The sequence below is a fragment of the Malania oleifera genome, chromosome 4, assembly GCF_029873635.1.
Source record: "Malania oleifera isolate guangnan ecotype guangnan chromosome 4, ASM2987363v1, whole genome shotgun sequence".
Taxonomy (NCBI): Eukaryota; Viridiplantae; Streptophyta; class Magnoliopsida; order Santalales; family Ximeniaceae; genus Malania; species Malania oleifera.
Window position 1 is genome coordinate 79,909,603 of NC_080420.1, and position 27,350 is coordinate 79,936,952.

A 27,350-nucleotide genomic window follows, 5' to 3' on the forward strand; every position below is an offset into this window, starting at 1 on the left:
ATGGTCAAAAACCTTTTAAGGAAACCACTCTAGGTCAGCCATTTAAATTCAAGAATCAAAGGACAATTGTCAGAAACCACTCTAAGAAGTACTCCTTGAATAAGAGAGGGAAATATATCTTCCCAATCAGTGGAAAATAGAAACCTATCAATTCTAGTGGCCACTGATCTAGTGCCCTCAACAAACCAAGTGTGTGTGTGTGTGTGTGTGTGTATATATATATATATATATGTATCTTTTTATGTGTGTATGTGTGTATTGATAATAAAAGGATTGAAGAGGGGGTTCCTTGTTTAATGGTTAATCTTCTTATTTCTTTTTTCTTTTTTCATTTTATTATTTATTTCTTTGGGATGGACTTCTTGTCCTCGGCCATTGTAATTTCTCTTTCTCTATCTAATATACCTTCTTTTATTATCAATACACACACACACACACACATATATATATATATATATGAAGGTTTTTTGAGAAGAAGAATAGCAATTCTTATTAAATATCAAGAGACATGATTACAAGATAAATAGTAGAGGAAGGCCACCAAATTAGGAAGGCCACAAAATCAGCAAATGAAATCAGCAAATCTCTAGGCTAGAAAACAGGAAACATAAACTACTAGAATCTAAAATAGTAATTTCAGATTTTATTTGCAAAAAATAGAATTTCCTAATTTATTCCCTAGAAATCCGACATCCCTCCTCAAGTTGGAGCATAGATATCTATCATGCCCAATTTGCTTACAAAGAGCTCAAAACGAGGTCTGAAAAGTCCTTTGGTGAAGATATCGGCTATTTGTTGAGTAGTAGGAACAAAAGGCATGCAAACAACTCCAATATCAATCTTCTCTTTTATGAAGTGTCTGTCAATCTTTACATGCTTTGTGCGATCATGTTGTACTAGATTTTGAGCAATACTTATGGCAGCTTTGTTGTCACAATACAACTTCATTGGCATGTTCACTGGCATCCACAACTCTTCAAGAATTCTCTTCAGCCTAGCATCTCACAAACTCCGTCAGCCACAGCCCTATATTCTGCCTAGGCATTGCTTCTTGCTACCATATTTTGTTTCTTGCTTCGCCATGTGACCATATTTCCCCAGACATAAGTACAGTATCCTGACGTGGATCTCCTATCAATAACTGAGTCTGCCCAATCTGCATCAGTGTATGCCTCTAGGTTCTGCAGTGTGGTCTTCAGGAAGAGTAAACCCTTGCCTGGTGTACTTTTCAAGTATTTGAGAATCCAATAAACTGCTTCAAGATGTTTCTCGTAGGGTGAATGCATAAACTAGCTTACCAAACTCACAGCAAAACAAATATCGAACAGTGTATGTGATAAGTAAATTAACTTTCCCACCAACTTTTGATACCGAGTTGTATTCACTGGATCACCTTCCTTGTCATCTCCAAGTTTCTTATTGGGATCTATTGGAGTGTTTTCTGGCCTATAATCGCTCATCCTAGTCTCCTTAAGGAGGTCAAGGACATACTTCCGTTGGGAGACAACAATCCCTTTCTTTGACCGAGCAACCTCCATTCCAAGGAAATACCTAAGAGATCCTAAGTCCTTGATCTAAAATGTTGATGAGCGAGAGGGAAGTCTTCAATCGGTTCATCTCAAGTACGTCATCTCTTGTGAGAATTATATCGTCTACATACACAATCGGTATCACTATCTTCTCATCCTATGAATGTCTTATAAACATCGTATGATCACATTGCCCTTGAGTATACCCCTGACTTTAACAAACTGAGTAAATTTCTCAAACCTGGCTCTTGATGACTATTTTAACCCATATAAGGACTTCTTCAGTTTACACACCTTTGCGCCAAAATTTTCACCAAATCTTGGAGGTGCATCCATGTACACTTCTTCCTCTAGGTCTCCATTAAGAAATGCATTTTTTTACGTCCAACTATTGCAAAGGCCAGTCACGATTAGTTGCAAGTGATAGAAGAACTCTTACAACGTTTAGCTTTGTGATTGGGGCGAATGTCTCCAAGTAATCAATGCCATAGGTTTGAGTGAATCCTTTGGCGACCAATCGAGCTTTATACCGTTCTAGAGAACCATCAGATTTATACTTCACTGTAAACACCCATTTGCACCCTATAGTTGTCTTTCCTCTTGGTAGATCAACTAACTCCCACGTGCCATTTTTTTCAAGAGCTTTCATCTCCTCAAAGACATCCTCCTCCAACTCGGGAACATTTTCAGAGCATCCTACACAGTACTAGGAATCTCCATACTAGACAATTGTGAGGTAAAAGCACGAAAAACAAGTGAGAGATTTTCATGTGACGCATAATTGGACAATCAATGTTGGGTGCTAGACCTCACTCTTTCGAACAGCAATGGGAAGTTCAGAATCATCGAACTCAGGATTGGAACCAGACTCGGGTTCAGAACTAAAAGAGTCAAAACTCGAAGATGAAATGGATTGAACATGAGGTAAAGCCTTGGTGAGGACATTACCTAGAGGGTTTACGGATTCTAGACAATGTAAAGGATTTGAAGACCCTTTCTTTCAAGTTGTCCTCTGTCGCGAGTAGACAATATGAAATGGTACCAATGCTATGGTGTTTTTTTTCTGTTTCTCCTGCTAAAATAAAGCTTGGGTTTTCAGGTTGAATAATCAAAGTTGGAAAAGGATCATTTTGCGAGTCTTCAGTAGTCAAATCTTTCTTTTGGTCCCCCCCCCCCCCTTTTCTCTGAAGATGAGGCGTAAAATAGGGATGTAATTCAGAGAATGTAACATCCATGGTAACAAACATTCTATTGGAAATGGGTTCAAAACATTTATACCCCTTTTGAGTGGGAGCATAACCAACAAACACACATTTTGTCGCTCTGGGTTCAAGTTTTCCTCGATTTTGACTATGAATATGAACAAAAGTGGTACAACCAAATATCTTTAGTGGTAAAGAAGAAGAAAGCCGATTTTCTAGATAAAACTTATGAAAAACATCAAAAGGTGTTTCAAAGCTTAAAACCTTATTAGGCGTTCTATTTATGAGATATGTAGCAGTAAGAACGACTTCACCCCAAAGATATTTAGTACTTGCTTGGTAAAAAGCAATGCCCGAGCTACTTCAAATAAGTGTTTGTCTTTTCTTTCAGTCAAACAATAGAGCTTTAATGAACAATTCCTTTTTCAAGAAACAAAATTGGCCCAAAATGTTTTGAAATATTCTCGACCATTATCACTCCACAATATTTGAATATTTTTTTGAAATTGTTTTTGTACCATATTGTAAAAATTTTTGAAAATTGTTCCCACTTCAGATTTTTCCTTCATCAAATAAACCCAATTTAATCTCGTGTGATCATCAATAAAGGTCACAAACCATTTTTAGCCAGAATACGTAGATGTTTTACATAGGCCCTAGATATCACTATGAATCTCAGTAAATAGTGTAGTTGGTTTGTAGGGTTAGGTGGAAAAGGATACACGATGATGTTTAGCAAACTGACAAACTTCACATTGAAAAGAAGATGGACTTTTATTCTGAAATAAATTGGGAAACAAGTATTTTAAATATTGAAAACTAGGATGGCCCAACCTATAATGACATAATATAATATCATTATCTTTGAAAATAGAAACAAACTTTAAGCAAGTACTCTGACATTGTCTATTCAAGTTAGGTCCATCGTCAAAATTATAGGGTCCATATTTTTTCCTTAGCACTGCCAATCATCCTCCCTGTGGTCAATTCCTGAAACTCACAGTAAGAAGAGTAGAAATTAGCTTGACACTGATGATTAGAGGTAATTTGACTGATGGACAACAAATTGCAAGGCAAATTAGGAACATGGAGCACATCATGGAGAGTTCACAACGAAGTGAGTTCAATAGTTCCTATCCCAGCAATTACCGAGATTGAACCATCTGCAATTTTGACCTTTTTATTGCCTGCACACGGACAATAGGATGAGCATAATTTGGAGCAACTAGTCAAATGATTAGTTGCGCCAGAATCAATTATCCAAGAATGAACAAAGTTAGGAATAACACCAGGCCTGGCAAAACAAGTCATAACCCGTCGGGTCACCCGGACCCACCCGTTTAAAACGGGTTTGGGTTTAAAGAAGTTGACCCGTTTAATGATTGTGCGGGTCACGGGTTGACCCGTTTATAACCGGGTTTGGGCGGGTCACCCGCCGGGTGACTCGTTAATTTGAATCCTTATATCATATACATCACTCACTGTCCACCCTAACCAAAAAACCCTAATCTCTTGGGGCCTTCAGCCTTCTACGCTTCACTCTCCTCTGGCTCTTCTAGGCCTTCGCCTTTCGGTGCTTCAGCTTCGCTCTTCTCTGGCTCTCAGCCTCTCGGCTCTCACTCTCTCAACCTCTCATCTCGGTCCTCTCCTCTCGGTTCTAGCAGCCTAGCCATCGCCGTCACCCACACTGCATGCCATCGCTGTCACCTACGCCGCACGCCGTTGCCGTTGCCCACACCACACGTCGTCCCTGTCGCCCACGCCGCACGTTGTCTACCTGAGTGCCTATACAACCCATCCCCCTTCCTCTCACGATCTCGACTCTCCCTCTCACTCTCAGTTCGGCGTGACAGCATCAACGGTCAATCTCCCTCTCTCGGTCCTCTCATTCAATCAGACCCCGATCTGCATCTTTCTTTTCCCATTTCATCTTTTTTTTTTTTAAGATTCAATAAATAAAATAAGTATTTTTAAAAATAAAAAATAAATTTAAAAAATTAAAATATATAATTATTTATTAAACGGTTGACCCGTGACCCGCCCGTTTATTAAATGGGTGGGTTAGGGTTGAGATGTGTGTGACCCATTTAATGTTAACCCGTTTATGACACGGTCCGTTTATGACCCAACCCGTTGACGACCCGCCCGCCCGTTTTGCCACCCCTAAATAACACCTAAAAAAAACATTAGCAAGAGAGTTACCCTTCTGTACCAAAGAACAAGATAGAATTAAGGATAGTTTTGGAGATTGAAACAATTTTTACAAGTGCTCTAATTTCTCCTTGGTAAAAGGGACTGCATCTGAGTTGGTAGAAAGCTCCTGAGTCTCTTCAGCAGTGGCTTGATAGGCGTGACTGTCACATTTGGATTTTAGCTTCCAATTGCTGGTTTACCATGAAGCTTCCAACATCTCTCCTTCATATGCCACGGTTTTTTGCAATGCTCGCACCATGGTTTCTTATGCCTGTCGTTGTCAGAATCAACACCTCTTGACACAAGATTAGAGCTCTCAAGTTCCAGGTTGAAACCAAGTTCGGGGTTGCGCAGCATGATTTTTCTACTTAACACCTCATGTCTAACTTCAAAAAAAAACTTCCCGAATAGAGGGGAATGGCTTCCTTCCGAGAATGCGGCCTCAAACCTCGTCCAAACTCCAATTAAGGCTAGCTAAAAACATGTAAACCCTATCGTTTTCCTCTCTATTCATGTGGCGAGCATGGTCGTTTGAATGCTCCCAAACATCATCATTACACTGATCAAATTCCTACCATAATGTTACCAATTCTTTGTAATAAGTAGTAACATCGCGATCATTCTGCTTGGATCTCCAGAGTCGAGTTTTCAACTCAAATATTTGAGAAGAATTCTCCAGGTACGAATAAAGATCTCAAACGGCATCCCAGATGTCTTTAGCAGTGGGAAGAAATAGGTGAGGTTTTCCAATGGCAAGTTCCATGGAATTGAGATGAGCCAACCAATAATAAGAGAATTTTCCGACTGCCATTCTTTTTAGAATAGGGTCACCAGCAGCAAGTTTCGATATTTCACTAGTCAAATGCCCTATTTTGCCTCTGCCATCAATCGCCAATTTTGCGAACTGAGCCCACTCGAGATAGTTGTGCCCATTGAGTTTTGTAACTGTGAGATAAAGGGCTGAATTATGGGAATAGTAATCGGCAAATACAAGCATGGGAGGAATAGTGAGATTTGGCGGAATGGTTTCAGAAGTACTAGAAGAGCCGGTAGGATTTCTTTGGGCGCGGGTCATCGCCGACTTATATGACATCAGAGGAAAGAACAAAATAGGAAAAGAGCACAAGGCTCTGATACCATGAGTTTTTTGAGAAGAAGAATAACCATTCTCATTATATTTCAAGAGACACGATTACAAGATAAATAGTGGAGGAAGGCCACAAAATCAACAAATCAAAACAGCAGATCTTTAGGCTAGAAAACAGGAAACAGAAACTACTAGAATCTGAAATATTAATTTCACATTTTATTTGCAAAAAATAGAATTTCCTAATTTATTCCCTAGAAATCTAACAATATATATATAAACAAGGAACCCCCTCTTCAATCCTTTTCCTTCATAGTTTGCTGAAGCCTTCAACTTAGCCAACTCCTGTTGACCCTTTCTACTTCTGTTATATTTCTTTTTCTTTAAGGGGGGGTGGGATAACAAAATAATTTCATTGATAAAATAGGAATGTACAAAAAGCAGACAGTAAAGCATCTCCTTTCAAAATTCTGGGTAGCCCCAGGAAAATAAAGAAAGACGAAACAAAAGGAACATTAGAAACAACCCAAAAAAATCAGCAAGCCCTATCAATTCAATAAGGAAATCCAACTATGTTGAACATCCCAAAAACACATCCCCATGAAGTTACCATTACCCACACACCAAAGAGAAGCCGAATGTTGAATCTTCTCCCAACCCAGCAAAAGAGACAACTTCTTCCCAAAAAAAATGTGCGTGGTTTGTTCCATCCACGAACCTCAATGGACAGCAAATAAGGCACAATTCCATAAATCCTTACCCTCCTTTTTCCTGCCAAAATCAACAAACTGAATTTCCAAAAACTCCTCCACAATCTTTGGGCAAACCCAGCATTCACCAAAATAATTAAATAACTTCTTCCAAATCCTCCAGGCAAAATCACAATATAAAAAAGGATGTGAAGCAGTTTCAAAGCAATTAAACAAAACATATGTCCTAAGATAGAGCCTTTAAAGGTCTTCTAATCTATAGCAAGAAATTAGTGTTAATCCCATCAAGCACAACCAGCCAGATAAAAGCTTTGATTTTAGAGGGAACTTTGGCCTTCAAAATAGTTTTACAGGGAGAGAAAGGAAAACCAGAGCTAGTTAAAAACTCACAAAAAGATTTTCAGGAATAAAACCCCGAGGAATCCAAGGACCAAGAATGAGTGTTAGCTTCCAAAGAGACTCAAAAATTATTCAGCAAGACTAACAAGAATAACTCCTCCATCTCCCTATCATTCAATGGTCCCCTAAAGTGAAAATAACAAGAAATTAAGGGACCACCCAGTTCCACAATGAAAGAAGAAATAGATCCGTCCTATTCTGAGCTTAATCAAAATAGGTGAGGAAAAGAGGAGGACAAAACAACATTCCCCAACCATAGGTATTTCCAAAAGCGAATATTACAGCCCCTACCCAATATAAATTTAGTATGGAGAATAAAGAGTGAATAAATCTGAGAGATGCCTTTCCAGAGTCTCCTAAGAACATCTAAGACCAGAATTGGTATCCCACCCATTCCCATCAAAAAGCATTTCATTTCACCCAAGATCACAAAACATTAAATCCAATCATCCATAAGTTCTTGAATTTCAAAATCCTTAAAATACCGTTCCTGCACTACAGCTCATTAACCAAATCATCATTTTCAAATATAGAGACGCCCTCCAATCCTTCCAAAGGGGATGGGTGTACATATGACAAGTCCCCTAAAACATCACTAAACTCATAAAAATATCCACATTGTTCCCTAATTTCATCCAACAATAAACCCCCACCACAATCAAACTCACTGAGACCATTGCTATTATTATTTGATAAATCCCCCCATTTCATCACCTCCTTTCCTTTGCTAACCTCATCACAAGAATTGCCCATCTTTTTCTTAGCATTTATGTCTTCCACAACAACTAACTCCCCTTCTAAATTCATCTTTAAAATCTTTGGCACTACCTCACCAGAGTGCTTCCTTTTTTCTTCGGACATTTTCTTCATATCCACACCCATCTACACCATCTTCTAACAAGTATAAACCTTGGGACCCTTAGATCCCTTTGCCTTAAGGTCCGAGGCATTATCCTACCCAAAACACCATCACCTTTGTAAACCTCTGCTGCAGCATCCTCTTGCTCTATAACACAATCATCGACTAAAACTCCCAAATAGCTTGAAACATGACTTTCTTTCATCACTTCATATTTATATTATATATATTAGATAAAATAAAAGAACAATTAACCAAGGAAACCCCTTTTCAAACCCTTCCCAACAAAAATTCACTAGGCACTTCAGATTTGCTAGCTCCCTTTGACCCTTCTTTGCTTTGAATTTACCCCTAATAAAATGTGCTTCTGTTTCTTCGACATCACTCGTTTTCAAATTCAATTTAAACAATATCACTCAGGCTTCTAAATACTTCCTAGAAATCACCACATCTGGTGTAAATAAAATACAATAATTGCACAGCATTTTGTTCTCCAAACCCTTATTATCAAAAATAGAAACCCCCTCCAATCCTTCAAACGATGTTGGATGAACATATGACAGTTCCCCAAGATTATCACAAGATTCAGAAACATAATCATATTTTTCCCGAATATCATCCAACAACAAACCCCCATTACACTCAAACTCGCTAATGTCATCACAGTCATTATCTGAAAAATCTCCCTATTTATTTACCTCATTTTCCTTTCTAGCTCCATTACTTCCTACATCCTTCATTTTAGCAAGTGCATCATTCACAATACTCAAATTGCCAGCAATATCTCTTCTTAATAAACATCCAGCTTCATAAGCCCAAAGACTAATGGAATTTTCATGTTGAAGGTCTAAAGTTCACAAGTTCCAACCTCGGAATGGGACTAGGAAGGAGTTTGGAAAGGAGGATGAGCTACCCCCACAACATAACCCAAGCCTAATTGGGCTCCCAATGGACCCAAAAACAAAAAATATTTGAATCACTCTTGTATTCCTTTTTTTTTTTTTCCTAAACAAATCCTTAACTCATATAAAAGTGTAAAACTTTACTTGAAAATCATAATTTTGTATTTTTCAATTTATTAATTTTTTTTTAGATTTTCTTGCTTAACACACACACCCAAAGGGGGGGGTGGGGAGAGAGAGAGAGAGAGAGAGATTAAAGTTTTGTGTAGAACCAAGCTGCATGCATGATTGAAGGTTCGTGGGATAATTAACACAATTAAAGTGATGTCTGATACAAAAACATAATTTAAGTGATGAGGATGAATACTAGATTCAGTTATTTATTTTGATGAATTAGCCATGTATTTGATAACTAAAATCCAAATGTCACATATCACTTATGCTAGTGATGCTGTAACTTTTAACTTTCTAAGACATTTTAGGGGCGTACAATTTATTTTTATCAAATTATAATTGAAAAAAAAATTCATAATAGTTAAATTTTGTTCCTTATTCATGAAATTTTTCAGAAATAAATCAAAATTGTATTGTTGCATATATCAATCAATTTATCAATCTCTCAATCCATCTATAAATTGTACATATTACCCTTTTCAGTTATTTTATGGGTGCTATTGTGTGTTTTTTAATCATATTACAATTGAAATAAAATTTTCACATTAGCAGTTTTTTTTTTCACATGGAATTTTTATATTTATATTCTTTATTACAAAAAGTGTGCAAAATGACTTAATTCTTCCAGTTATCAAAGTAATGTCTCCACAGGCTGAAATCTAGTTTTTGTTTCCACAGATGTCAAAAACTACCAACAAAAACTAAAAACTATCAATGCAAACAATAATGTTGTCGACATCTGTATTGCTACAAAAAAAAAAGTAAATAAAAAAAAAAAAGAACACCAAACAGCCCCTCAGTGGTTCATGAGTTCTGTTAGGATGGTCCCATTATCAGGTTTCCAAAATTGCCCCTTTAGAGATGAGTTGTCAACATCTATAAACAATCACTGTGTCTTCCCCCAGTTCCTTTTCTCATCCTTCCCTCTACTTTCATAGTTTCATGCACTGAAATATATAATCCAAATTATTTTCAAGTCTAACCAAGGGACTTGTGAACCAGAATCCTCTACTGATGCATGTTGACCCCATGAATTGATTTGATGGTAACAGAACTCATCTGAAGTGAGTTAATGTCAACATTAAGTGCACAATAACGAAACATAACATATTCAACTTGATCCCAATTACAGTGAACCTTATTGGTTCAAGTTGACTAAAATTCAAACAACAATCATGGTCTTACATTTCCACGAAATTGTCGAAATTTCCGATTTCTGTCACCCTCGAAATCGAAATGGCAGTCGATTTCCGTCTTGCATAATTTTCGTCGAAATCTCAACGAATCATCAGGAATTTATCAAAATCTCGAAATTTTAGTGAAACTTGTCTAAATTTGAACTATCAACTATGCAATGAAATTTCCTCAAAATTCAAATGAGAGATTTAGAAGTGAAGTGAAATTTCTCTCTTAAATTATTTTATTTATTTTGATCGAAACAAAAGATTATTACAAGTGCTTTTGAAATTATATGAAAAAATAAACTTACAACAACATTTTATTTAACCATTCATGTCTAAATTATCATTATTTATAATAATAATAATAATGATAATAATATTTAAATGATTTATGAATTTCATTTGTACAGACTGATTCACTAAATAAGTTTAATGTACATTATATTACAAATATGTTTGATACACATATTATATTACAACTTCTCCACCTCATACACAACATAGATGCATTTACTTGTAATATATTAGTCCTAAAACTTACATTATTATGTCAATTAATTTCTAAAGCTTCATAAAAGAATTTCATGCTTAACTAATGATTTCCGTTATTTTTTCAAATCAAAATCAAGATTTCCGTCGAATTTCCGTACTTTTGGAGCTTCGAAATTTGGTCGAAATCGAAATTTAAGACCTAGAGGAAAATTAAATAGTCTACCCTCCAAATTAGAGTCAACTCACACAATTGGGCAAGAGTACCAAATCAATAACTTAAGTTGACCCAACAAGAGTCCACTGATTTGGCTCATGTTCCATGAATATTCCATTAGAGTCCACAAAATGATTAGAGAGTTAGAAAATATCCAAATGGGTTTCTATAGAAATTTGATTCAAGTAATCTCAATTCAATTTGAGTTGCTTGAAAATCAATCAAGTGAATGAGATCTTCAAAATTTAATTGAATATCAAAATAAAGTTGATTCAATATTAGAAAATTTTATTTGGACACCATGTGGTGACTAGTCATGCTTTGTGTCATGCACGTGGAGATCTCAAAGGCCAAAAGGAATCACCCTTTCCTAGATCTGCAAAAAGTGTCAAGGAGCCACGCCTGCGGGGCAGCAAGACTACACCAAGTCCAAACCAGCCGTACTCATCTTCATTCAAGGAAACACTCAAGTGTCTAACCCAATGGTCAAGTCTCAAGGCACAAAGGCCCTTGATCAGTTGAACCAACTAAGGTCATCATTAAGGAACCCAAGCTCGAACGATAAGGGAGATAACTCACACTCCACCAGTACTGAAGGTATTTCTTATCCCCACAATACAACTATGGTCTAGGATGACACCACCTAACCATATAGTCGATGGCCAAGAAGAGCCAACACCCAAAACTCTAGGCTGGGAGTACCACACAATCTCATTCTCAAATAAATCGTCCATTGGGCTCCCAATCCCATACGAAAGCCCAAGACATCCCTCAAGGATGTCAAGGGCCCGCCACTAAGCGCTCCTCAAGGTGCTCACTTGGTACCCAATAGGATGTCAGGGAAGGTAGGCCGCTCACCTGCTACTCCCCCAAAAGTAATGTCTCCGAAGTATTCTCAATCACATACGAGTAACCACCAAGGATCTAATGATCATACATCTTAGGATTGAGAACAACACCGTCAGTACTATCCAAATCATACATCTTCGGTTTAAGAAAACCACCATCAATACTAACCAGACCAACCACAACGTCACATTGGCATACCGAAACCATCCCTATAACCGACCTTCCCTCCAAATCAAAAACATACACCAAAACCATGTGTTATGGTTGCAAAACTTTAAAACCATGACACTTTGCTTATTTCATGCTTATCTTCAAATAAGTGTGACCTTAATTGAAGAAGTTCAAGCTAAACTTAACTGAACTCAAGACTGAAGTTTGAAGATGAAAGGTACAACAACAATAACAACAAAACCAAGCCTTAGTCCCACTAAGTTTGAAGATGAAAGGTGGCTATGGAAAATCTCTTGAAGATTCAGTTATACTTAAAAAATAAATAAATAATAATAATAATAATAATAATAATAATAAATAAATAAATAAAAATAAAATTGGAGGATATTTGAACAATATTTGAGTATTAAGGCAATACAAAGTTATAGAAGAGCTGATACAAATAAGAGTAAGTTCAATGAAGATCAAAGCTTTATTTATAGATATTCAACTTGAAGACTACACATGGCTAAGACAACAACATATACGAAGCTTCAAACATATAAAACTAGCCACTATTATATTCAATACACAGAAAGCTTCATTAAACCATCATTCACAACTTAATGTCACTATTTTGTTTATTTGATTTGTATATGTTGAGACTTGAGAGCGAAAGAGCAAAGTCTTCTATCATCATTGAGAATGATTAAACTGTTGAAATCCATTGCAGCTAGTGAATTGAAAATCCAGTTGCACAACAAAGTGAATGCGAGAATCCTTGGAAGAGGGTGAGGAAACCTATATTCACAACTTAATGTCACTATTTTGTTTATTTGATTTGTATATGTTGAGACTTGAGAGCGAAAGAGCAAAGTCTTCTATCATCATTGAGAATGATTAAACTGTTGAAATCCATTGTAGCTAGTGAATTGAAAATCCAGTTGCACAACAAAGTGAATGCGGGAATCCTTGGAAGAGGGTGAGGAAACCTATATTGTGGTAAAAAGGCTTACTCTATGCATGTTAAGAGGACTGGAAGTAAAATACTTAAGGGAGGAAATTGCAGAGTGCACAGGGCAGTGAACTGGCCTAAACACTATAAGATCTTTGTGTGTGTTCTCTGTTCCCCATCTTCACTTATTTTCGTGCAAATTTGCCTATGATGAGCAATCATTTGATCACTAGCTCAATAGATCTTGATAAACCCTTAATTTTCAAATAAATAAATAAATAAAATGAACCCAATTTAGCATCTCCCATGCCCCCTCGTGGATTGTCATTAGCCTAACAACCACACACTCATACAACTATCATTGTGGCACCCGAAGTGACACATCCACCCTCCTTGGGCATGAAGCATGAAAATTTGGACTTACCTCCAATCATATGTCCCAAGTACCTAGTTGCCACCATTCTCCCATGCTTTTACACTGAAGACTTACAAAAGGGTTCTAGTTTTGAATTTTGAAACCCAAAGTTTCCGAGGTCCATCAAGAAAGCTGGCAGACTACATGCCTACATCATTGGCAGCCAAACTGCAGGTTTGCGAGCAAGCAACTGAACATCACTGCTTCAGAACCAAAGGGCACATTTGATTAGAATTGAAGTATTCAATTTACTTTCTTTTGTATTAGCACATGACTATGATTACCTGAGAGGTGGTTGAGTGGGTGTGTAGTAAACCACACAAGAATTTTCTAACCATTACAACGTCTGGCAGGAACTGAGAAGAAAAGCTACAAAAAGGATTGCAATGTTCTCCTTCCAATGATGTATATTTTAGCCTTCTTTCAATATTGCTAGGATATTAGCCTTCGTTCAGGACTGCTGTGATATTATTAAGAATGATTTTCTTAAAGTCATTGCTGCATTTTATGGGAATGGGATTTCAAGCAAGAGCATTAAATCCACTTCTATTACTCCAGTGCCTAAGAAATCTAGATCCATCAAGGTAGAGGACTTCAGACCTATTAGTCTAGTTTCTAGTGTTTATAAGATTATCACCAAAGTTCAAGCTGAGAACAGTGCTTGATAAAACTATATCTACTGCTTGAAGTGTGTTTGTCAATAGGTAGAAAAATAGTAGATGCTATTTTAGTGGCTAAAGTGGTGGTGGAAGATATTCTAGGAGTAAGAAGAGGGGTTTTATTTTTAAATTGGATTTTGAGAAAGCTTATGATAGAGTTAGTTGGATCTTTTTGGATAAAATATTTGTGAGAAAGGGTTTTGATGAGCGTTGGTGCCAGTGGCTAAGGGCATGTTTATCTAATGTGTGGCTCTCATTAGTTGTGAATGGGTAACGTAAATTTTAGTAGCCACTGATGGGGGAATGTTGTTTATCTAATGTGTGGCTCTCATTAATTTTGAGAAAGCCTATGATTGAGTTAGTCTTAGCACGTGACTGTGATTAGCTGAGTGGTTGTTGAGTAGCTGGGCACGCACTATTGTATTAAAATAAACCCAACTATGCATACTAGGGGTAGATGATACTGATGTCTAAAAGCAAAATATGAAATATTCAACTAAACTTGCCAACTAGTGGGGAAAGGGTCACCAACCCACCATGAATTACAAGATAATTAAAATATTGGCTCGTAGGCAGAATCATGGTAGTAATGCTCCAGTAACGCTTCTTGCAGGTAACACATTTGTGACACCTTCAAATTCCTTCAGAAATCAATCGTGTGCTCCACAGCTCATCTACTCCCACTCTAAAACGATATTCAGAACCTTCCATAACCCATTCTTTTCCTCATCTGCTTACCCATTCTTTCCCTCTCTAAACCTGCAGTTTCTCCATAGTTTTCTCCTTTCCCTAATCTCCCTTCCCGAATAAAAGTCATCATACACCAATGAAGGGCCTTTCTATGATTTCCACACCACTCTTCTTCAATTTTGTGTTATTTACTCTCTCTATTATTGCAACTGTGGGTGACAAGCATGAGGCGCCACCAGAATCAATGGCTGCAAATGACAACGGTAACAGATGTCATAGATTGGTAAGTGTAGAGCTCATATATCTGTTTGAAACTCATAGAAAATGGTAGCATCACACGATTACAAACAATGACTCTTAAGTGGTTGGATACAGGTGGTTGCGGTGGCAGCTTCCAGGTAAAGTGTTTATTTTCCACATATCTGAGTGCTTTCTACTCTCAAAATAACTTTGGAATCTCTCTCAGTTTGATGATGGAAAATTGAAGGAAAAGTGATTGCAATGATAAGAAGGATAAGCCAATTTGGCTCAGGGTTCCTGTTTGGTTCTTTAGAGCTTTACCAAGCATGTTGCACGCATTAACATTTAATGCATGGATTTTAATAGCTTTACATTTTTCCTTTTATTCAGTCTTTTTTCTGATCAGTTATAGAAACCACCTACTACTATGATACTCGTCTATAGCATAATGCAACAGCAAAACTAATGCGTACTACACACGTGTAACGCATTGCAAGGGCAAAGTTAATCTGTACTATGATAAAAAGTGAGGGCATGTTCAAGGGGCTGTAACCTTGGGATGAGTCACCAGCCAATGTAAACCGAGCTTTGTATCAAAGGAAATTAGGCTGAAAATGTATCTGTAGATCTTCACTGATAAATTCAAATCAAGTTCCATGGGAAACAGGATTGTTGGTAGTTGATACCTCAAGTAATGGATTTTCCATGGAAAAAGTAAGGGCCTGTTTAATTGTGGAAAAAAGTTATCATTTTTCATTTTCAATTTTCCAAAGAGTCACAAAATGCCACCTTACTTTCCAATTTGTAACATTTGTATGGAAAACTTAAAAGCAATATAAAGATGCTTTCCAACTTTGCTGTACAAATATCAAAAACTGGAAAACAATGTCTCATTTTTGCAATTCATTGAAAAATTGGAAATGGAAAATGAAAACTATTTGCCATAACTGAACAGACCATAATTTTTTCAGGACTTCTATGTTGAAAATTGAAATTATGCATAGCATATTGACAAGCTTCACCAACGATGCTTAAAAATAAGTTTATATGATATAATAATGACACCACAGTGGAGAAACAACTTTACTTGCCAAGTGGATAACGCCAAAGGATGACTGACTGATAGCCTCCATACAATTGCTAAAGTACACTACCTCAGACATGTCCCCGACTTTTAACCATACTCTTAATAAAAAAAGGCCTCTCTCTACATATGAGCGAAGAGCCCATAGATTAGATTATTTTCCACCAGGAACTCTATCCCAAATTCCATTATAAACAAAGAAGGGTTACCCCAAATATGCAAATTATATAATAAACTCCAACACTTCCCACCCTTCAATTATGAAGTGTTACTTCATGCAATTTATATTGAAAAATAGAGCTCTATCATCTAAAGTAAAAGTTCAAATTTTATACTTGCCTGAAAATAATTCTTATATAGTGACTATAGTCTCCCATATAATTACTACAACTAAAAGTTTTTTTTCCAAATTTTGTCAAAATATCTTTAAAATTTATTTAAAATTTACTCTAAAAAAATTAAGGAAAAAAAACACTAGGAAGACTGGTTACCTAGATTATGCTGCAGCAATGACTGGCGAGAATGTTCACGCTTATCAAAGACAAGGTGTAGTTTCTTTGCTCTGCAGCAATCTGCCAGCTCAAGAAGGTCAAATAACAAAAATTCACAGCCCCCATATAATGCCTGAAGCTCAGTTATTTTAGCATAGTTCATGCATGGCAAATCCTTGGTCATTTCTTCATCTACTGAAGAGAGGCCACGAAGTGATTGCAACCCCAACCTATGTGCCAGATCAGTGCTTATACTAGGGTGTGTAAAAGATTTCCCAACAAAAGCAGTGTTTTCCATCCATGGAGCATCATTATATACAAGATCCCCACCAGGCTTCAAAACTCCAGAGATATCAGGAATAAGCAATTGAGTACAAGAGGCTTCAAACAATGGCCTGCCCAAATTTAAGTCTGCAACAGCTTCAAGGACACACCGGACAAAACTTAACTGATCAGCTGATAATGAGCATTCTTTCACGTCACTCTGCAAGCACTGGAGAACATTTAAATAGTCACAAATATCAAAACCCTGTCTCACCCCAAGCGCTAAAAGCAAATCTCGGAATTCTGATAACTCAGACGGGACAGCATATAAGTAGGGACTAAATTTCACAGGTGAATCAAACGCAACTGCATTTGGGGACACAAAATCATCCCCAATCCAAACCCAGGGAACACCACTCAGTGCAGATTTTAGAATCATGAAATCATCAGTGCCAACATATTCTTGCAGCTTTGAGTAAAGTGATGGAATTTCCTTTTGCAGCACAGCATCAAAATCAGATTTCGTTATAGAATACAATTTTAGCTGCCCATAGGACTTGGATACCTCAATTATTTGAGTGGACAAAACATTTATGTTAGGGCAATCCATCCAACCAAGTCTATGCTGCAGGTATAATGAGCAGCATTCACCATCTAGTATATGCATAGAAGATGACACCATCCACATCTGTGACTTCGGCCTTACAGTGCTTGGAGCTGCAACTTGATTACTGGATATCAACCACGGAAGTCCTTGTACAGGTGGATCAGCACAAACAGGACACCAAGCAATTGCTTTCATTTCTGACCAGAACTCAACTTCTGGTTTATCATGGATCAAGTTCTCAACAAATACCTCAATCTCTAGATTATCTTTACAAGGATCTCTCTTTGGCAAAGTGGCATGCTCTTCATCACCATCAGCAACATCGTTGTTTTGACATATCATGGTATTTCTAATTACACCAGAACTGTCTTCTCCCGCTGATAGCTTGAGGGCTAGAGTATCTAAACAAACTAACAACCACTTCCCATGAATTAGTGCTTCTGAGTCCCTAATGTCATGCAACAATGAAACCGAACGAGCGCAATCAAGCAAACCAGTAAAACCTAAGTTTTGTTTAAGTCCAAGGTTAAGTAAAGTCTCCAGAATTTCAGGATCTGAGAATTCATCAGAGGGGAAGAAAACTTCTCTATGTAGGACCTTCCATAGCTCAGGAATGCGAGGATCATAAAGCCTGCCAAAAACAATACAATCAAAAATGGAATGTTATCACATGCTTCAAAATATAACAATGGGAGTGGACTCAGTGACAAAATAGGTCCAGTGACAGTCATTTTTTCACTGGAAAAATTACTTGCAGATTTTGTTACTAATTTTACGGGTTTCAACTACATTTGTATAATCGAGAGAGAGAGAGAGAGATCGAGATTCTTCCACACAAAGGACAATAATAAATTGACCCACAGAAAGTGAAACTAAAATAAAAATAATAGTATCCAAGCTAGTTCAAATATATTTAATATGACATATAGGGAGTCTTAGTATATTTAACATGCCTAGTAGGAAGACCTAATCCTTGCACACATACAAGCAAAATGCAGAATCAAGTACAGATTGATGTCTGAATCAACTTGATTCAACGGATGAGAAACTATAAAGGTCATTAATCACTTCTAATAGACAAGCACAATTAAGCAGATAGAACAGGAGAAAATTAAAATTCATACCTTGATGGTTGCTGCCAAGATCCATTGGCAGCTAGAACGAAAGGTGTCACAGAAAGTGCAGTTTTGATGGAGATATCCTCTTCAATTAGAAGTTTCAAATCATGTAAGATGGACAAAAGAGCCCCCTCCTGTGAAAGGAATTCCGACATGCGATTGAGTACAAAATCTTTGAAGAATTCAGCTTTTGAAGGTTCTTTAATCCCCACATATCTAAACAAAATGACTCTTTCTTTTTCTGATTCCGTGCGTATAAAGCTGTCATCCAGAAGATCTTCACGTATACCATTTGGCTTAAGCCATTTGGAAGGTTTACTCAAACTTACTAGTTTTCTGCTTCTAAATGATTCAAACATAGGGAGGTGTTTGATAAGGTCAATGTGTGTGTAATCCATCTGGTCTTCAAAGAACCACTTGGACTGAAGAACAAAACTTCGAAGCTCATGCAGCTCCGCTTCAGATACATCAATGAAGAGCCCCTCAACGTTCACTGGCTGACCAGCAACTGCAAGTAAAGCATTTAAAATTCCTGTGGCTGTTGGAGACTGCACAAAATTTTTCAACTGAGGATGCTCTATTGGGAGGTCATGCCTCAAGAAACAACACCCTGCTTTCAGCAACAATGAAGACATGTTCTCACTCCACCCTTCATCCTTAATAACATTAGAATTTTTAACAAGCTGCAAGAGATAACTGTTCCCAACAGGCAGAATAGGCCACTTTGAGAACAATGAGAGATCATCACAACATGACCTCAGATAGCTCCATAGCAGTTGTATCCACTGTAAACTTGGCTGGCCTTCATAAGCAGGGGTCCAAGCTACCTTCTTAGCATGCTGCCATTCTGCAGGGAGTAACCTTGTGAAGAGCTTCTCAAGCAAATTGCATGTCAGAAATGAAACATTTGAGACCTCTCTCTGGGCTATATCACATAGCTTTTCAGAAACTCCTTCAGGAATCCCATATTCTACAAGCTGATGAGGAATTGCATCCTTCAGAAGACCATATTCATCTCCCTGCGCAATAAAAATTCTTTCACCCACACCCTTTTTATCAAATGCCATACATAACCCATTAGCAAGAGGTAACAAAGGTAAACCGTACAAACTATCATACTGAATAGGTATTTTGAGGTCAAGCAAGCAATATTCAAGGGCCAAGATCACTGCATCCTTCTCTTTCAAACCACGTTTCCGCCTTATCAACAGGGATCTTAGCAATTTGGGTGTGAGGAAATGCAATGACGGGCAAACCTCCATAAATATTTTTCCAAGTGGTTTAGAAACATTCACTAGAGGTAGTCCAGCATCTGATAGTGTTTCCGCAAGCTCATGTACCTTATGGAAAGTAAAATCAGGAAAAATCGCTTGCTTCGTTGATATCCACTGCCCCCCTCTAGCTTTTGTATATAATACACGAAGACCAAAATCAGCAATAAATTTATACAGCTTTCGCACCATTGAGGCCCAAGGTTCTAATCCTGTTGTTGTAGGCCAAAATGAAAAGAACAAATCAGATGGGCCAATAACCTGTGCAAGTTTTTCAAGCAAGTGACCATAAGCAGGAGCAGCAACATCTTCAAGAAGATAAATATTCCAGTCTGAGCGTTTCTTTCCACCCCCTGCCATGTCATTACAAAACCAGATATCTCTTCGATTCGATGACAACTCAAAATACGCATTTACATGTGCTGGGAGACCAGTGCTGATTGGCAATGGTAAAAAGCAGAAAGCTCGTCCATCAAAACCCTTCCTATCTCTAATTGAAGCCAATTGAATTTTAAGTGAATCAGGAGTTAATCCAAAAGATTCCTCAGCATTCACAAAGTCAATGGACTCCCTATCAAGATCAACCGAGTGTAAATATGCAGCAACACAAGCCCAGGGGGTAAAATTATGAGACTTTTTCTTAGAGGCTGCAGGGCTGCCCTTGACTTGTTCTCCACCTAAACACTCGGTAGTTATCCACAAGTGTGAAACATCAGCAGAAGTGCTCTTCTCAGTCACCACAATCTTCTGGCATTTCCATGGCAAATTTCCATCAATGGATTTGCTCAATTTTTTAAAGAATTGATCCTTATCCACCCCATCCTGCTGATTTCCATGAACAAAGCTGAACATATGCTGTTGTGCATTGGGCTCAGTTCCTGTCTCACTGATGCAGTGCTTGTTAACACGATGCATGAGTTGCATCTCATGACCAGCTCCTTCCTTCACAAAAACAGATATGGTTTTCACACAGCGAAGAAAAAGCAGAGCCTCACAAGCAGCTTCAGAGAAAGAAGTGAAGAGTGACATGACATCTTCTGGTTTATATTCCTCTTGCCTTATTTGGCTTCGAGAAGCAACATTTGCACTCCTAAGAGGGAAACGGAAGAGGGTACCACGAAATGAGTGCTGCATGTCACAGCCAAAGTGTAGGAAGGGGGAAAACTGGTCAGGAAATTGTTCTAGAACCCTTTTACCGACAAATCTTATTCGCAAGCCAGGATGAGATGGGGAGATCCCAGGCAAATGAGAGGCATGAGGATCAAACATAACAATGTTGTCCCCAGAAACAAACATGGGGATGTCGGTAAAATGATAAACACAATTAAATCCCAGTCCAAATCTGCCAATGGCAAAAGGTTTCTCCAGTTTACTTTCTTGACCAATGCGTGAGATTGCATATAGATCTTGTGAACTGAAAATGGAGTCATTGAAACAGTACAAAGCAGGACCCTGCCAATCAGCCATTTCGGGGGAGAGAACAGATGAAGCCTCATACTGAGTTTTATCCAAGAGAAAGATAACCTCAGAAGCTCCTGCATCCTCCGCATTTTGCACCAGCTCAAAGAGAATCCCAGGTCCATCTGCATACATCTCAAGAATATGTTTGAGTCTAGTTGTCAAGGCTTCATGCTGTCCAAAAGCTTCAGCAGTCCCAGACAAACTCAAATTCATTGAATCTGCACTCTCAGCCAGCAAGGTCCTACGAAGGGAGCAAGCACCAAGCTTCTCAGCAACATCACTAGATATGCTCCTATGCACAAATTTTTGAACAGTTCCCTTTTCATTCAATGCAACATTAGAAGTATTAACAAATGAGCTGTCAGGATCTTCTGAGCCCATCAACCAGGGAGCGTCGTTATAAACCAAATCACAGGCAGGGAACAGCCTTCCAGACACATCTGGTAAATAGATCTTAACTTCTTGTCCGTGGAATTGAACTTCCGCCAGATGCTGCACAATCAGTAAAGCTGCCCTGATTTCCTGTGCATCCAGAGGAGTGGAACCTTTCATTGTAGCCATTCTACATAATATATTAGCATAGTCAGTCACTTTCAAGAATTCCCGAACACCAAGCTCCAAAAATAATTCCCTGAAAGCAGCTAAATCAGTAGGTATAACACGTACATATGGGACCAAATGAAGGTGTCCATCAAGGACAACCTCATCCAAGGTTGCAAATCCATCTCCCACCCAAATCCAACGACACCCTTCAAGAACAGCCTTCACAATGTCCATTTCATCTGAACCAATCATGCCCATTAAAATAGAGTACATCCTAGGCATTACTAATGCTAATTCTTGTCGAAGCACTAGGTCATTCACAATCTCATTATTTTTTCCAAGCTCAAGTAGTTGGGCAGCAATTACACCTCCGCCTGGTGGAGAAGACCAACCCAAGCAGCGTGAAATGGCTGAGGAAGAGCATTCACCATCCAGTATCCGCATGCTAGCAGAAACAAGCCACAAGTCTGCTTTTAGTCTCACAATTTTTGGTGGGGCAACCATGGATGATACAACAGGCCATGGTAGAGTTTCATAAGGAGCAGAAACTAGAACTGGACACCAGCATATCATGCGGAGATCATTCCAAAACTTATCAATCTCAGATCTTAAGCCGTGAGGTCTCAATGAAGCTGCAGCTAGAGCAAACAAGCTGTTCAAAGCACCTTGATCATTAGTCAGTGGATTAGGTAGCCACTTCATTGCATTTACTTCCAGGTAGGAAAGAAGCACTTTCCCTCTTAAAAATGCCTTTTGTTGGTCATCATTCATTAACTGTTCCACCTGCCGTGCACATTCTATGACTGTCTCGGGAGACACAGATGTCTTAAGGCCCAAACCCTGCAGCATGTCCAATATAGATGATTCTCGGAAAACACCACAAGGGAAACTATCACAATCATCTAATAAAGCATACAGTTCATCATTACGAGGATCATACAACACAGCAGGACACTTAAGAGATCCCATAAGGGTTGGAACAAATTCCAAATTTCTCAAAACTTCCCTAAATGATGTGTCTTCAACACATAATTGCGGTAGGTCTTGCAAAATAGAGAGCATGATGCTATCACGAACTTCAGGTTGTATCTCTCTAACCCTGTATAACACATGCTGCCTATAGAAACATGCCTTCCCCATTCGCACAATTCTGTAATATCTTGATAGAACCTCTTCTTCAATATTTGAGGAACTACTAATGAATTCCCCTCCCAGAAAACACTTAGGGACATCCAATGGTGGTAAATACTTTGGAGGATTTACTAAATCAGAAAACTGAATATTTTGAGAAGATCCCAGATCATTGACTTTATAAATGGGCAATCTCTTGCAATTCCAAATGCTAGAATCATTCATACAATCTCCAAGATACCACTTTGGATCAAGAAGAAATCCACGCAGCTCATCCTTCTCTTCCCATCTCAAATTGTGAAGAAACGTTTGCATAATAACACTATTCGAAGAGACGAGATCAAAAATTGATTCTAGAACATCAGCACCATTAGCATCGCTTACATAGTGAGATAAGTCTGGGTGGTCAACTCCATAGTTGCAATCTAGTATCTTGCATCCAATCTTAACAAGGATGTCTCTCATCTTATCAGAAAGTTTTTCTGCATTAATCAATTTTGATTGTCTTGAGGCCCTGTAGAGATGCCCAGAAGTGGCAGGCAAGATGGGCCATTCACCAAACATGGACAAATTTTCACACCGTTCACGAAGATAGCGCCAAAAGAGCACAAACCATGATGAAGAAGGAAAGCCACAATTGGATTCTCTGCCCCAAAATACTTTGCTTTTATATTTCCAATCAGCAGGCACAAATCTATGGAATAACTCAAGGAAATTTGGAACATCAAAAAAAGCAAGATTTGTGTTCGAGCACTTTGTAATGGCTGTAAGTCTAGCCAAAATGTTGACAGGAATATTTTGATCAATTACTCTATCAAATATTTGTTGAAGCAGTATATATTCTAATTCACTGCAGATAAAATAAGAAATTCCTTTTGAAGCTTCACATAAAGATCCAAAATCACCATTTGCTAAAGGGAGCAGAGGCAGGTTATATGCATGAGGCCCAACATCAGCATCAATCAGATCCACAAGACAATATTCCAACAAAATCAACTTGTAATCTCTGCTTAGTGTGACCAGCTTTTTGCAATTCTTAAGAAAATGACGTACTGAATCAGGAGTTACTACACTCTGTTGAAAACTAGATGCGCAGCTCAACAACATGTCAAACAATGGTTTGGACAAATGAACAATAGGCATTCCTAACTGTACAAGGGCTTCACCAAGTTCCTTACTTTTAGTGAACTCTTCATCATGAAGAAAGGCATCAACTGGTGATACCCAAATTCCTCCTTCAGATTCTGAATACAGGACAGGAGCATTAAAAATGTTTCTGTATATGTGCCTAACTAAAATGTTCCAGGGTTCCTCGAAAGAGCCACGGGGCCATAAAGAATAGTATGACTTTGTTGGACCTAGCAACGCTTGTACCCCAAGCAGTAATTGTGTAAAAGTAGGAGCCACTACATCTTCTAAAAGAAGTCTATTCCAGACAGAACGAATTTTTCCACTTCTGTCCATGTCAGCTCCATACCAAATGCCACGACGGTTTGAAGCAACCTCAAAATATGCATTAACTTGCACAGTCATTCCAGTTCTCACAGGCAACGGAAGAAAACAAAAGGCACGACCAATCTTATGAGGATCATCCTATTAACAATCAAGTTAAAAAAAAAAAATAGGTTATATTTTTAAGTTTGAAAAAACATTTAGAACATTAGAAACTTATACCATGCAAGCAAAGCAGCACACCTTATATTTTTTCAAATGAGTACTTGGATCATACAAACATGCAAAAAAAAATAGGGCAAGTTTAATGTCGAAACAAGTTTTCATTTTTAATTTTAGTTTTTCAAAGAATACAACATAAAAAAAAAACTAATTTTCAATTTTAAAACATTTGTATTATAATAATGAATAATATTTTTTTTTAAATTGGCACTAATCGAATGTGGAAATAGTTTTATTTTCCATTTCTAATTTTTCAAATAATCAAAAAACTGGCACCTTGTTTCCAATTTTCTAAATTTATATAGGAAAGTTGGAAAACATCTTTTATTTTCTAAATTTCTAACTTCTTACCCTACATTTGGGAGCATGGATTTTAGTTCTTGGATTTGGATTTGCGTAGACTTAGATATACATAGTATAAAATTGTACTAAGTTTCTTCCAAATTCACACAAATACAAACTCAAGCTTTAAAATGTTCCCAAATAATACCTTATATGGTTTTTGGAAAATTGGAAAAGATTTTGCCTTTTTGAAATCTAGAAATAAAAAATGAAAATTGTTTTACACAACTAAACAAAATCAGATTTTGAATCTTGATTTTAGATTTGAAGAATTCTAGCAATCCCTCGTTGCTTTAATATTCTTCGAATTGATTTTCAGTAGCAGCATCAAATTTCTTGCATCAAAGGTACTTACGATAGTATTTTTCAAGCGGCTATCATTACCTTTTTTAGTTTCAGCCACCGGTGAGATCTTCTCCTCTCTTGTAATTTCTTTTCTTATTACGATTATTAATAATTTTTCCAATATTTGGTTATTAGTGGATATTTTGTGTTTTTTTTATTTGTAGGCTTACTGTATGCATTTTTTTTTTTTTTTTTTTTTTTGTGTTCTCATTTGCAAGTTTTAGAATATACAATATTTTTTCAAAAAGTACTATTGCATGGTTTTTTATTTTAGTCTACATGGATTAACACCCGAAATTTTATGCTTTAAAAATTTTTAATGCATTGAATTGTGTGTGTGGTTTCTATTAGTTGTAGGGCATGACTTAGAAAATTGTCTATGTGAAATAAGTTTGTACAAAAAAATAAAATAGCAAGCATGTACTTCCCTTATATAACACAAATTCTTCGTACACACAATTGGTCCCAAGCCCCTATAAAGGAGTAGGGTTGTGTTAGGTAGCTGACAGCCGGCGTAAAACTTTGTCAGATCTTATTATCATGAGTTCTTACCAAATTCACCTAGATCAAGGGAGTAGACCGGGTCAGTATAAAAGGGAGAGGGTATTATTGCAGATAAACACATAAAAAGATAATGTAGTAAATCTTAAAAGAATAGGGGATAGGATCATCAAAATTAGGATAGCTTTAGGCTGGTAGATGGTGAATGTCATTAGTGCATATACTCCCCAAATAGGCTTAGCAAAAAATCTGAAAAGACAATTTTGGGAAGATATGGATAGTATTTTACAAGAGATACCAATGTCTGAAAAGACATTCATAGGAGTTGATTTAAATGGTCACATTGGTAAGGATAATATAGGATATGAGAGGATACATGGAGACCATGAATATGGAGATAAAAATGAGGTCGGTGATACAATCTTGGATTTTTCCATGTCTTACGATTTGATTATATTGAATACTTGCTTTATAAAAAGAGAAGAACACTTAATAACTTTCAAGAGTGGGTATAGTAAAAGCCAAATAGATTTCTTCTTAACTAAAAACAGGGATCGTCTATCTTGTAAGGATTTTAAAGTTATTCCAGGTGAAAGTCTGGCTACACAATATAGAGTCTTAGTACTAGATATATATATTAAAAAATGGAAGAGAAAGAGTAGTATAAATCAACACAAGAAGACTAGATGATGGAACTTGAAGGGAGATAATATAGTAAAATTCAAAGATAAAATGAAGAATGAGTGTGATTGGACAATAGAGGATAAGGTTGGCGCAAATATTGTTTGGAATAAAATGGCAAATTCTATCGTAAGGATAGCAAAAGAGGTTTTAAGTGAGTCCAAAGGAAGATACTCAGGTAGTAAAAAAAAGTTGGTCATGGGATCAAGAAGTTCAAAAAGTCGTTAAGACAAAAATAAATTGGTATAAAATATGGCAAACATGTAGAAACATATTAAATCTTGAAAAATATAAAGAAGCAAGAAAAAATGCAAAAAATGCTATCAATGAAGCTAAACATGGAGTTTATGATGTTTTATATACTAAACTAGATACAAAAGGAGAAAAGGACATTTATAAACTTGCTAGAGCTGGAGAAAGAAAATGCAAAGATTTAGGTGATGTAAAATGTATAAAGGACGAGAATGATAATGTCTTAATTAGAGAAGAAGACATAAGACAGAGGTGGCAAAGATACTTTGATAAGTTGTTTAATGAAAACCAAAATGAAAGATTGAACCTAGAAGTGACAATTGAGAAGACTAAAAATAGGAGATTTATTCACAAAATTAAAGTCCTTGAAGTTAAGATGGCATTAAAAAAGATGAAAAGTGGAAAATCTATAAGACCAAATAAAATACCAATTGAAGTTTGGAAATGTTTAGAGGATAAAGGAATTATTTGGTTAGCTAATCTATTCAATAGTATAATAAAAACCAAGAAAATTCCAGAAGAATTGAGGAAAAGTACGTTAGTACCTTTGTACAAAAAGAAAGGCGATCTTCAAAGTTGTAATAACCATCGTGGAATTAAAATTATGAGTCATACGATGAAATTATGGGAAAGGGTAATTGAAGATAGAATAAGATTAGAAACAAAGATTTCAGAAAATCAATTT

At 37.1% G+C, this 27,350-nt stretch overlaps 1 protein-coding gene across 2 annotated transcripts in view; it reads right to left on the reverse strand.

The window, feature by feature from the left end:
* LOC131152729 (uncharacterized) overlaps window positions 1-27,350 on the reverse strand; it is a 136,212-nt gene that overhangs the window by 82,851 nt on the left and 26,011 nt on the right. For both annotated transcript variants that reach the window (XM_058104568.1, XM_058104569.1), the window contains exons 3-4: window positions 18,471-24,463; window positions 16,476-17,977 (exon numbers count right to left, since the gene is read on the reverse strand). In XM_058104568.1, the coding sequence (XP_057960551.1) occupies window positions 16,476-17,977; window positions 18,471-24,463 (7,495 nt within the window). The remainder of the gene's footprint in view (window positions 1-16,475; window positions 17,978-18,470; window positions 24,464-27,350) is intronic.